Source organism: Streptopelia decaocto, assembly GCF_964273445.1.
Source record: "Streptopelia decaocto genome assembly, chromosome: 12".
NCBI lineage: Eukaryota > Metazoa > Chordata > Aves > Columbiformes > Columbidae > Streptopelia > Streptopelia decaocto.
This window is the reverse complement of record NC_138667.1, coordinates 10,309,881-10,322,836: the sequence shown is the minus strand read 5'-3', so window position 1 is coordinate 10,322,836 and position 12,956 is coordinate 10,309,881. Positions and strand designations below refer to the sequence as shown.

The 12,956-nt window shown below is 48.9% G+C and overlaps 1 protein-coding gene across 3 annotated transcripts in view; it reads left to right on the top strand.

The window, feature by feature from the left end:
- TCF7 (transcription factor 7) overlaps window positions 1-11,685 on the top strand; it is a 67,803-nt gene extending 56,118 nt beyond the window's left edge. Inside the window, exons 6-11 of one of the 3 annotated variants that reach the window (XM_082063752.1) lie at window positions 2,219-2,329; window positions 3,123-3,285; window positions 3,501-3,608; window positions 5,180-5,228; window positions 7,213-7,285; window positions 10,835-11,685. In XM_082063752.1, the coding sequence (XP_081919878.1) occupies window positions 2,219-2,329; window positions 3,123-3,285; window positions 3,501-3,608; window positions 5,180-5,228; window positions 7,213-7,285; window positions 10,835-11,135 (805 nt within the window). In that variant the 3' untranslated portion in view covers window positions 11,136-11,685. Of the gene's footprint in view, window positions 1-415; window positions 503-2,218; window positions 2,330-3,122; window positions 3,286-3,500; window positions 3,609-5,179; window positions 5,229-7,212; window positions 7,286-10,834 lie in introns of all 3 variants that reach the window. The other 2 variants (XM_082063750.1, XM_082063751.1) reach the window with 2 other exon arrangements.
- The last annotated feature ends 1,271 nt before the right edge of the window (window positions 11,686-12,956 follow it).

Below are 12,956 nucleotides of genomic sequence, written 5' to 3'. Positions count from 1 at the left end.
ACTGCGTGGCCTCTTGTGCACCGCACAGAGGGACATTCTGACCAGGCTTTAGTTGTTTTTGGTCAAACTCCGGTCTTTTAAGCAACTTCTTCTGTGCCATAGCAATGCCTCCTGTTTTCTTCCGCACACCTCTGCATTTTGTGCTTTAACAGCGTTAACTTAAAGCCACAGTATTCCTCAACACCAGGGACGGAGGGGGGGTCAGAGTTGGATCCAGCCTTCATAGGGAGGTCCATCTTCTCCCAGATTGAAGTCCAAGTCCTGCATTGTCCCTTGAGCCCAGGGGACACCCCGAGCATCCCACCAGGCAGAGCTCTTGCTGCATCGGTGCTGTGAGTCCCCCTTAGCAAGCGGGATCTTTAGGAAACGCCACGTAGCTGTGGGTACTTTATAGACTCTTTCTTCCCGATCCCAGGCAGAGCCAGTCTGTCTATCCGCTCCCGTCATGTGGATTTAGACAGCCGTATTCGTCAGCGCTTTCTGCTGGGGCTTCTTTTTCCAGGTGAGTATGAGCTGTGTGAGCCAGGGCAGCAGCTCGGCTGGGCTCGCAGCTTGCAGTTTGTGCGGTAGGAGCTTGCAGCAGACTGCAGCCACCCAGGGACGGCCACACACCTTCCCCGGGCAGCCAGGGGAAGGGAAGGAGCTTTTAGGCAGTACCTGGTCCAAAGGGCAGTTAGGGGAATATCAAGCATCTCGGGAGGATACGCAGCAATTGGGTTTTAATCAGCCATAAACCCCTGCCTTGAGCTCAGTGTTGGGAAAAGGGGGTGAAATCCATTGCTCAGAATTTTGCTCCTTGTCACTAACCCTAATTCTGAATATATCCCTGCCACCACCACCGCTGAGTTTTGCTCTGCGGAGAGTGATCCATTTTATTTGGTTTCGGCCTTAAAATCAGGACAGGCAGCAATTTGCTGTTTTCCTATCGGCACAACTTAGTCCTCTGAGACCTAAGTACATAACATGACCCCAGCCCATTCATACTGCAAGTTTATGGTCACTCAGGACCAAATTTTGCCCTCTGTAAATATACCCGGACCCCAGTGATGTCCCAATGAGCAAAATACATCCCGTGTGGATGGAAATCAGAGAGTCCAGCCCCTCCGTGCATGCTGGTGGGCAAAGCCCCTGTGGCTCCAGCGAGGACGGCAGCACCATGGGGATGCCTGTGCTCATGCACCAGCTTTCGCTTCTGCTTCGTGTTGTCCTGAAGAGCTGTTAGCGGAAGATTCCCGCAGGAAAGACATGCAAACCCTGAGTCATGCAAAAGCCTCGATCCGTGCAGCCCTTGATCTGTGCAAACGCTGAGCCCCGCAGCAGAGGCGGGGGAGCACTGCCAGGGCTCCTCGCTCGCCAGGCATCGCTTTTGCCCGGCCTCGAAGGCCAGAGAGGAGCTAGCGGTTCCCCACAGACCCAGCAGCCTCCCCAGCCTGGTGCAGGAGCTCTAGCTCGCAGGATTTTGGGGCGGATTTTGCAGCGCTGCTGCAGCCGAGTAAGTACACCTGGTCAGATAAGGATCAGACTGTGCTGGTGGATTAAATTAAACAGCTTTTCTTTCCGTGCCAGCATATCTAATGAACAGTTCATCTCCCATGGGCAATTCTGCCATCTGAAGCTGCAGTCATAAAGTGGCAGGCTTGGCAAAGCTGACTGTGCTGGCTTTACCCTCTAAAACTCACAGGAGAGCTAATGAAGCTTGAAAGCTAGTGAGACCTCTCGTGATCTCAGTCCCGCGTTGGTGGAGAACGTTGCTTAGGCAAGGTGCACCTCCTAGAGTTGCAGTTTGGTTCATGTTCAGACTTAGGCTGTTTCTGTTAAAAGAAAAGTGCGGGGTGGTCCTAATCTTTCCCATCCAAACCCTGGGTTGAGTTTGTTGTTCCTTTCTGCAGTGCTCATCAGATATTGCAACAGAGATCTGAGTGGCTGAAACCGCTGGTTGAAAGTGCCCTTGATCTTGGGCCGGCTCCTGCTGCAGGCTGGTTTCCTCACCGCTCTGCAGCACCCAGACCCTTCCCACCCCAGTGCCCGCTGCCGCCACAGCGGGGGTGACGTGGGGGTGATGGGCGCTGACAGCACCCGTGGGTTTGCTTTCCGTGTCCTCCGCTTACCGTCTGCTTTGCCATGTCAACGTGCCATCTTGTGAGACGTGCCGCTCGGAGCCTCCCCAAGCATCCCCAGCGCAGCCCTCCCGACACGGCTCATCCGCTCTCTGTTGCAGGTTCCCTCATCCACTGATGCTGGGCTCCGGCATGCACACCACCGGCATCCCACACCCTGCCATCGTGCCCCACTCCGGAAAGCAAGAGATGGAGCACTATGACCGAAACATGTAAGTTGGAAGCGCTGGTAGGGCTCCTCATCTGCATTAGCACCTTAATGCAGCCTCACCTGCAGCACTGTGTGCAGGTCTGGGCGCCACAGTATGAAAAGGAGATAAAGCTGCTGGAGACTGTCCAGAAGAGGCTACAAAGTTGGTGAAGGGTTTGGAGGGGAAACTGTATGAGGAGCAGCTGAAGTCACTTGGTTTGTGCAGCCTGGAGAAGAGAAGACTGAGGGGAGAGCTCATGGCGGCTACAGCTTCATCACAAGGGGAGAAGGAGGGGCAGGCACTGAGCTCTTCTCTCTGGCAGCCAATGATAGAACCCAAGGGAATGGCAGGAAGGTGTGCCAGGGGAGGTTTAGGTTGGACATTAGGAAAAGGTTCTTCACCCAGAGGGTGCTGGACACTGGAACAGGCTCCCCAGGGAGGTGTCACAGCCACAAGCCTGACAGTGTTCAAGAAGAGACTGGACAACGTCCTCAGACACATGGTGTGAACTGTGGGGTTGTCCTGTGCAGGGACAGGAGTTGGACTCGATGATCCTTGTGGGTCCCTTCCAACTCAGGACATTCTATGATTCATTCATCCCTATTCCTACCTGCACAGGGGAGAGGATGGATGAACACCGGGTTCTGCCTGCAGCAGACAATGGTGTGCATTCAGGGCGCAGATCTCAGCCCCCACGCACCCACTCATGCCAACGGGTGGGTTTGGCAATGTCTTCTGCTGAGCTGGGTGCCGGCAGACAGCCAGGCTGGAGGGTGGCTCTGATGCTGACGGCTCCTCTTTTGTTTCCACCAAGGAAACCTCAACCAGAACCAAAGAGAGAGAAGGAAGCCAAGAAGCCCACTATCAAGAAGCCCCTGAACGCTTTCATGTTGTATATGAAAGAAATGCGGGCGAAAGTCATTGCTGAGTGCACCCTGAAGGAGAGCGCTGCCATCAACCAGATCTTGGGAAGGAGGGTAAGAGCACACGGGGCTCAGCACCGTCACCCCATGCAGCATCCCTGTCCCTTGTGGCTGCTCTGAACCACCCAACAATCATCTGCTTTCAAAACTGGGTGCTTTTATTCCTTAAATACACGGAATCAGATGAGTCCCGGAGCGGGGCGGCCGTGGTGGGATGTGCTGGGAGGGGACGGCAGGGACACATCTCACGGTCACACTTGTCCTTGCAGTGGCACGCGCTGTCCCGGGAGGAGCAGGCCAAGTACTACGAACTGGCTCGCAAGGAACGGCAGCTCCACATGCAGCTCTACCCCGGCTGGTCTGCCAGGGACAACTACGTGAGTGGTGCCGCGGCGTGGGCTCCCTGCCCATGGCATGGCCAGAAATCACCCCGGGACGGGGGCCGACCACTGGTGTTTGCCAAACATCACACCTGTCCCTGGTATCCTGACAGCAGGATAGCTATAGAACTTCACATTTCAGGAGTATTTTGAACATCCTCTTGGCTCATTGCCTACCTGTAGCATGAATGTTACAGCTGCCCAGCTTCCACAACCATTTGGTCCCTTATTGTCCAAGTAAATAGAAGTAGAAAACCCCTGCTTCCCTGCAGCAGAACAAGCATCTCTGCCTCCTTGAAAGCACAGGCCAGGAGCTCAGCATCCATATGCAGCTTTGCAGGATCAGTGCTGGATTCTGTCACCCTCCAGAGCCACCCTTAGAGAAACCAGAGCAGAAACCAAAGGTGCTGCCCCAATTTCTCTAAGGGCGGCACCTGGAGAGCATCAGCATTTTGAGGGCAGCAGCATTGCTGAGAGCAAGGCACCGTTTTCTTCCCAGACTAAGTGCATCCTCCATGGAAATGTCACTCCCGTAGCATCCTTCATCTTGGCAAGAGCCAGTTCCTTGCTCCAGAGGAGTTTTTCTTCCGTTGGCCCTTCCAGCACTGGCAAGCGGCTGCTTCAGGTCTTGTGGTTGTTGTAAGAGATGCTTTTGTCTCCAGAGCTTGAGCGGGGAGGAGGAGGAGGAATGTAGGTCACTTCTGCGACACATGATGCAGATATCGAGCAGGAAATACAGTTGCTCCCACACTGAAGAAAAAGCTTACCGCAGCTGGGAGCTTTCCACCTTCACTCAAACCACAAGAAGTCATATAAAAAGTCACGGGTCAAAGGCAACCCTGTGAGCTACCTGCTCCACACAGGCCAGATTTGCTCCTGCATGGCTGTGCCCTCGTTAATAAGCTCATTAAGACATGAGTGGGGGGCTGTTGCATATAGTAAGTCAGAGAGGCAGTCTGGGGATAAATTTAGGTTTTATTGTTAGTGAGGGAAGAAAACAGAAGAATGAAGGGTGGGTCCAGAGCTATGAAATCTCTGAAATAGAGAGTTAAGTATTATTTAAAATACCTGGGTATTTCCTAAACCATTCTTTCCCATTTGAAATCAGGGATGCTCCTCCTGGTAACATGTTACGGAGCAATTTCTGTTCAGGCATAAGGTACCACGTTAAAGTGCCTATTGGCAATAGGGAAGATGCTAAAGTGGGCCAAGTGCTTTTTAGAAACATAAAGAGGGAGAAAAATATAGCAGGAGGATCAGCTGTTGATCAGACTGCCTCCATTGCAAGCAGTAAATCGTGTTCAATTCTATTAATTTGGTTAAATATACTAATTAAATTATCAATTAATTAATTAAAGTGATAATGGGTGGGATTCCCAGGTAAGACACATCAGGGTGGGCTGAGGAGAACAGAGGTGCTGAGCAGCACAGGCACTGGTTTATTATAGATGTTTTGCATCCACAAACATGTTATCTTGTGGTATTTTTATGCAGACTGCAGTGTAAGTCAGGGTGCCAGCCCCAAAAACCCAGCACAGGGATTAACGGCCTTTCCTTTGATTTCCCAGGGGAAAAAGAAGAGACGAACACGGGAGAAACAGCAAGATTCCAACTCAGGTAAATGCATGTGGCTCGGTGGCCGTCCCTTCGGTTCTGCTCAGAGGGGATAATCCAAAGCAGTTGTCGTGTTTTACCATGTTTTCTTTTATTCTCCTGAGGTAACTAAAGAAATATACTGTTTTTCTTTTTTTTTAAGATGTGGTAAATTAACACTTCTGTGACTTTTTTCATAGACATGTTTGAATTAGAACATGGGTAGTGTTTGAAAACTGAAAAATTAGATTTTTGGCAAGTGCATAACTTGATGTAAACTACCACTAAGCTTAATCTATTCAAAACATCCAGGGTGAATGTCCCCATCTGCCCTACAAATACCACTAATTGAAGAAAATCCCTCTCCAGTGCATCAGTATTGTGTGTGGGACTAAATGCAGTGACAGGACTGAAGGTCACTCATGGCACTACCCCAAATTTGGTTTTCAATTCAGAGTAAACTAGAGTTCAAGCGAAGTCATACTGAACACCAGCACCAGCTGCCTCCCTGCACCACACTGTTTATTAAAAAAGGCCTTTTTGACAGATTTCAGCTGGTGACACACACATACCCATCATACAAGGCTATTCCTGTGCTGGTTTCTGAAGTTTTTCTGCCATATCAAGAATAAATAATATCTGCACCACTAAATATTCATTATACAACATCAAGAGACTGTCCTTGCCTGCTATGGCATCACGCATAAGTGAAGCTGGACAGCCTGCTTTTTCCAGTATGTTCATTTTGTGATCACCTAGGAACTTACAAAGAGCTTTTCCCACTCTCCATCCAACCAGTTCATTAGTGCTTATTAATCTTACTTTTGGATGAAATTAAGTCAGCCAGATATTGAGGTGTTGGCTTTCTAAGCAAAACACTACACCTGGGCAGGGTAGTTGTTGGTTAGGACATGGGAGTCCAGCTCTGGTGTTATTGCTGGGGATTATACATCCATGCAACCGGAATCCCACAGCCTGCATTAATTCATAAAGTTCTGATTTTCCCATTAATTTAATGAATCGCTGCTGGACAACCTCTTTGAATTATCCATAAAAAGCCATCGCATGACTGTGTCCCCGTAATATCTTCGGTTTAGTTAACACTGTTGATCTCACTTGGTATCTAGACTGATAAGGGGAATACAAGCTTTTAGGCGTATATGTAGTGTGTATAATATAGATTTATATTTCCACATATATGTCATGTCTATGTGATAAAAAGATGATAATTTCACCTGTTACGGGTTGAAAACCAGCTGCTGGTCATACACAACTGGAGACACTGGTGGTGGCTGAAAGAGGGAGTGTGAATCCAGCACAGAAATGTGCTGTTCAAATCCCATTTACAGCACTAGAAAAAAACCGTGATGTGCCTGAAAGCAAACAGGGCTTCACCCTAATGAGTCCCATAATTATACAGTAAAACTGGCACCTTTTAGGAAAGGCCATGGAGAATCACTTTTCTATTAAAATTGGAAGGGGAATGCAGGGGACAGAGTGGAATAACCCGGGCCTGGGTCTCCTTGTGCTAACTGTGCTTTCAGCTGCTTCTGCAATGTTTCCTCCTCTTCTTTCCCTCGCGCAGTCCGAGCTGGCTGGCAGCCCCGTTTGGTCGCTGCCGGACAGGCAGGGAGCAGGTAAGGATGCAGATGCAGGAGCCAGGCAGCCCCTCTGGGATTTGGCAGCTTTTCTAAACTTAAGAAATGCGAAGAGCTGTGAATCTCCCCATAATTGGTCACATTTCCCGGAGCTGAGGCCATTTCTCAAACCTCCTTCTTCTCCAGCTGTCAGCAGTGATCACTGATACTTGCCTAACAATCACTTTTATCCAGGAGAGGTGGTGCTGGCACCATTCTATTGCAGAAAAAGAAAAAAAAAATCGGATTGTAGTCTGTTAGTTGTGTGTTAAAGTGGCTAAAATGATGTTGCCTCTTTTCTTCCTCCTGCTCCTCCTCCTCTTTGTGCCTCTGCCTTGCCCATTCTCCGCCACGCATGCTTCTGTGTTCAGATCCTGCCTCTCCTAAGAAATGCAGAGCTCGCTTTGGCCTCAACCAACAAACGGACTGGTGCGGCCCGTGCAGGTGTGTATCGGCATCTCCTCGCTGCTCGGGTGCTGCTGGGCGAGCGGGTCCGGCTCCTGCGTCCTGCGGCAGCCGTCCCAGCGCCGGCGAGGGCTGCTCCGGCCAGGCGGGACGGGGTTTTCTCTGGGCATCATCACTTGTTGTGAGAGCTGCAAGGGTCAGGCTGCACCCTGGGGTTCTTACCCTCCTCCTGGCAATGCTGGTGTAATGCTGTCTGTGTTCCTCAGTTCCCTGGTGTTAAAAGCTGATTTCCAGGGTGAAGACCTCTGTGACGCTGATGCGGGGCTTTTTTCCTGTTAGAGATGTCCTATGGCATAAATAGCACCCTGGGGCTAGCAGTGAGTAGTTAATGTGTTTATTTCGCTATTTATACTGGGGCTAAGCATGGATTTTGAAATCCGCCTCTTCTTGGCCCTGAGGCAGTACCCACCGTAGGGTGGCAGGGCCTCAAGCAGAGGGACAGTTTGTGAGCACCCTGTGCCTGGGGCTCCTGGGGAGTGGGCACAGCCAGGCGATAGCAAAGCTTAGCACGTGAACCACGTGCTGCCTGGCTCAGAGCAGGTGGAAATGCAGCCAGGCAGAAAAAACTCCTGGGGGGCTTCTGGACCTGGGTGCTGAAGCACAGAGAGGGTCCAGCCTGGACAGAGGTTTTCGTGAGCACTTTTTTATACTTATACATAGAGAACTCCAGCAAAATCTGGAATTATTGCTTAAAGTGCTTACTGCAGCTTAAAGTGACTCAGATTCTTTAGTCTACCAAATGTGAACCTGCAGCCCTGGCAGTCTTTGGCCACCAACCGTGCTAGTAAGCCGAGCCCGGGTCCTCATGGCTGAGCGCAAGGTGAGGTCCCCTCCCTGCAGCCACGTCCTGCACCCCGGGGTGCTGGGCAGCCCCAAGCCTCCCCGCTCAATGGGTCATGTCATCAAACACCGTTTTTTAATTGATTAAGAGCTCCCTTAATGTCTCATTAATACTTCACGCTGAGAGGGATTTTTTGCCCCCCGTTGCTCACACAGCGATGCCACCAAGCTGAGAGTCCCATTCTGCAGCACAGGGCACAACTCTCCAGGCAGTTCCTCCAGCTTCCCTCTGCCCTTGTTTGAACTCTCTTAATTCAGCTTCTCTGCGCTGCTTCCCCATTAACACAGGCTGCTGAAACACTCGGAGACCTCGGCATGCTTTTATTTTTAAACCTTTGCCTCTGAAACCCTGGTTAGTCGCAGCTGTTTGGAGTTCCCTGTACTAACGTGCTGGTGCTGGCTCAAGGGCTCCTGTCCTATGCACTCTGCTCACCTGCAGAGAGCACCTCCCACCAGAGATTTCCACTCTGGAGAGGTTAACTGGTTCAAACTGGGTGTTCCTGCTCTGGAGCTTTCACCCTCCTCCCCATCACCCTGGGCAAACAGCTCCAGGGAGCTGTAGTTCCTAAAGGGAGAGGGATAAATCCCTTTAGCTGTTCAATAGCCACGTCCACTGTAGCCCACCAACAGGTTAATTATCAACAATCAGTAGTATCAGATCTGCTTTTTTCCCCCATTACTTCAAATCAAATCAATGGATCGATTTGTATCATTTTGAACAGGTCACTGAAACTCTCCCTCTGTGGGAAACAGATTCTCCTTGGGCTTGTCTGCTCTGGGAAATCACAGCCCCTGTGAAATAACCTCCGAGTTAAATACTCAGTTCAGCATGGCTGTCGTGTTTCATATCGTATTAATTGGGTCACCATGGCTAACGATGGCACTGACAGCAGTGATAGCACTTGTTCACATCTAGTGCAAAGTCATGTTTAATACTGGATAGTTAATACATATTCTAACACTGTTTAGTTTTTCATTAGTAAGATCAAAGAAAGGTGTGTGCCCGCATTAACGAGTTCTCCATTACATCTTTTTTCCCTAAATGAGACAGCCGAGCCAGGGAGCTGGGCAGGAGGAAGATGTTCGTTTTAGCTCTTTTAGCTGTGAAGTCATTAATACCATCTTCAAGAGGGGAATTGTTCCCTCGCTACTATGAAGTTGACCTCATGGAGAGCTCTTTTGTTTAAAACGATACTGAGATGCTCGACAGCCCATAGCAGGTGACATGAGGCATCTGTCACATGAAGAGAAGGAAAACCAGCTCAGCACAGAGCATGTAAAGACAACATGAGACTGACTCTGAATAGCCAGGAGTGGTTAAAGTAATTGGGGTGTATGAGAGGACAACTCAGGCTAAATATTTCTGGGTTTGATACTGAACAGCAGAATTGTCAAGGGATGTGGAGAAATCAGATAGATTATGGTTGGGTTCGATGATCTTAAAGGTCAACCAAAATGATGCTATGACATCCGAAGCAGCACGTCAGACAGCCTTGGACTGTGTCTTCCTTCAGCTGGTTCCAGAGCATTTTCTGCCTCTTCCTGAATCTCTGCTGAGCACTTTGAGCTCAGCTGCATCACTGGGTCATTGTTAGAGATGGGAGTCAACGTAGAGTATTTGGAGATACAGACATAGCTGAAATCAGAGGCTTTTGCTGCAGAAAGAAGAGCTCAATGGACGATACTGTGCACAAGTCTAGGAAAGTGCTAGGAAACGGGCTCGTAAGATTTTTGAATTGACTTGCATTGCCTGAGAAAAGTCAGAATTGGTGTGAAGGGCAGTGTCCTGGCAGCGCAGGACCTGGCGCTCCTGACCGCAGAGATGCCGTGTGTCCCACACCATGTCAGCGCCGGGGCTCTGCCGGACGGTGGCCTCGTGCCACGGCACATCAGCCAACCGGCCCCGTCACGTGTGTCCCCTGAGCTCTGCGGTGGCCGCACATGGGCTTACGCTTCGGGGAGAACGATTTAGTCTGGACCTCGCTGAGATCGCGTTTGCCCCACTCAGCCTCCCAGGATTAGAGAAGCCTGGACGGCGGCTGCTGAGAAATTACCTTCTTGGTTTGATTTTTATCATTATTTTATTTTTATTATTGTCCTGATTTTTATTATTCTGATTTTTATTATCTTTTAATTTTCATTTGTATTGTTTTGACTCTTACCATTTTCATTTTTTATTATTGTTTGAAGTTTTATTATTATCTATAATAATAATAGGCTATGGTTGGACTTGATGATGATAAGGGTCGCTTCCAACCAAAATGTTTCTATGATTATTTTGATTATTTTTACTGGTTTTATTATTGTCTTTATGACCCCCCTTCTCATTTTGTGGGCGAAGCCTCTCCCTTGGAATCCCGCTCCCAGCGCCGCGCACTTTCCGCGGCTGCAGCCCCGCCGCGCAGCCGCAGGGCGGCGGGCACCGCCCCCTCGCCCCCCGCGGGGCCGCTGTTACGGCGCCGCCTGGCGGCCGCGGGCACACGCCGCTCCGAGGCCCCGGCGCTGCCGTAGTCGCCCGGGGGCGAGGCCGAGCCCCGGGCCGGGAGAAGGCGGAGGCCGGCTGGGGGCTGCGGTGATCGCGGATCTCCGGGCTGGCTGCGTGCCCCGGCCTGCGCCAGGCGCTGGTTTAATCTCGCGTATGACTGAGCTCACCCTTTATTCACAGATAACTCTCTTGACTGTTCTTAGGAGGAAAAAGAAGTGCATTCGGTACTTACAAGGAGAAGGACGCTGTGCCAGCCCAGTTTCTTCCGATGGAAGTGCTATAGACTCCCCTCCCTCTCCTCTGGACGCACTCCAATGCATCTCCTCTGCTTTTCCTTCAGACAAGCTCGCAGCCCCCGCTGACTCCGCACACAGACAACAGCACGACCCCTTCCCCGACTCCGCTCCCCTCCAAACCGCCACCGGCTCCTCCAGACTGACAACCAGGTGCTCTTCTGCGCCCGCAGAGTCCCCCACGTACCGCGCGGCCTCCACGGGGACATAGTCCCAGGCGCCCAGCCGGGACACCGGGCACTTCGCTCTCTCCCACCTGGTTTCACTGCCCATCCAGAAGGACCCAGAGGCCCATCCCAAATTCCACATCTTGCTGTAAAACGTGCAAACTTAGGCAACAGGATGGCTTAAGGATGCTGGAAAACTCATTTGTTGTTTTGGGGGTTTTTTTTCTTTTTTGTTTTTTTGGGGGAAGGGGTTGTTCAAGATAGAAAAGTGATTTCCAAAAAAAAAAAAAGGTAAAAAAGCAAATACTTGCCAAAACGTAAAGTGCTGATGAGTAAACAAGCCTTTTGTCCCCGCCCTGTGCTGCTTTTTTTCGTTTGGGATTTTTCTTTTTAACTGCATTATCTTCAAGTATGGCAGAGAGCAGAGAACTCCCCAGCTTGCTGCAGTAGATGGTAGGTGCTGTCCATCTAACACTGGCTTCCACTCCTGCCCTCCAAGCTGCTTTAGAGCGTAGTCCCGCACTCACATCTCTCATAGCCATTATATGATGGAGCTGGAAAAGCTGGAATAGGAGCATTTTGAAAACCCCAATGTCTGAAAATTAAATGTAGCAATGTGAGCTTTCCAATCTGACCAGATAATAGAGAAATCACATATTCAAACCAACGAGGTGAATTTTTTAAACTTCTTGTCTGAGAACAGGAGGATATTGTGTACAGGTAACAGGTCTCTGTGCAGACATCAGAATCCTTTTTTCATGATTTGGTGTTTAACTTTTTAAAAAACTTATTCTAGCTTTTAGTAAAAGATCCTCCCTCCAAGGCCAGGATGATGCCAAACGTTAATGTATTCTCTCCAGCTTGAAAACATTTACCAATTTCTGGTATTCTATTTATATTTTGAGCTTGATAAACAAACAACACTGTAGACAGATTCTGATCTCATTCACTGATGTAAACCCCACATTAATCCAAGTTCTTGATTTACATCAGGTTTACAGACTTCTCACGGAGACCACAATCTAGTCCAGTGCCCATTTGTTCCTGCTTGAAAGACACAGATGCTAGTGCTGAAGAGAAAAAATAACACCACACAGAGGGAGGGGGGGTCTGTTTTTTCCTACTTTGCAGAATAGGTTTTAGAGAACTGAATACAAATTATGTAGTAATATTATTGTATAACTGCAAGAAATTTAAGATGACCTTTATAATGTACAAAATATTTTTATATTTTTTTCTTAATGCAAGAACAAAAACCCTAATTTTTTTACATTGGACTAAACATAACTTTTTAGACAAGTTTATGCCTCAAAGGTTGAAAATTTTAAAAAAATATTAATCTGTAGAGTAGCTTTGAGTTTATTTCCTTTATTTAGGTACTTTTGCTTATAGTAGGGTAGATTTTTAATTTCAGTTTTAGTTTTGAAGTTCTAAAGCTATTGCTTTATTCCTCTCCTGTGTAAATGTAACTTCAGAAGCACTGAATGAAAGCTATGTGCACAAACCTGAAAAGTTTGAAGAGAGTCATTTGCAAGAATCATTTTAACCCTTAGAGAAGTAGCATTACCTGGACAGACTGCCACCTGTACACTTGGTCATGTACTTCCTGCACTCAGAGGGTTAATTATACAGCATTGTTAAATTGTACATTGTTAAATTATTTTAGCAAGCTTAGACAGCAGCAGGCTCCAGTGCTGAACAGAGAACTCAGAAGACTGTTCCCAAATCTGACACATTTTTTTTTAAATCAGTTGATTAAAAAAAAGAAAGTTTAAAAAAATAGCTATGTCTCAGGTAACCATTCGACACTGAGACCCTCAGATGTGAGGCGTCAGCGCCACAGATGACACATCAGCTGCAGTGGC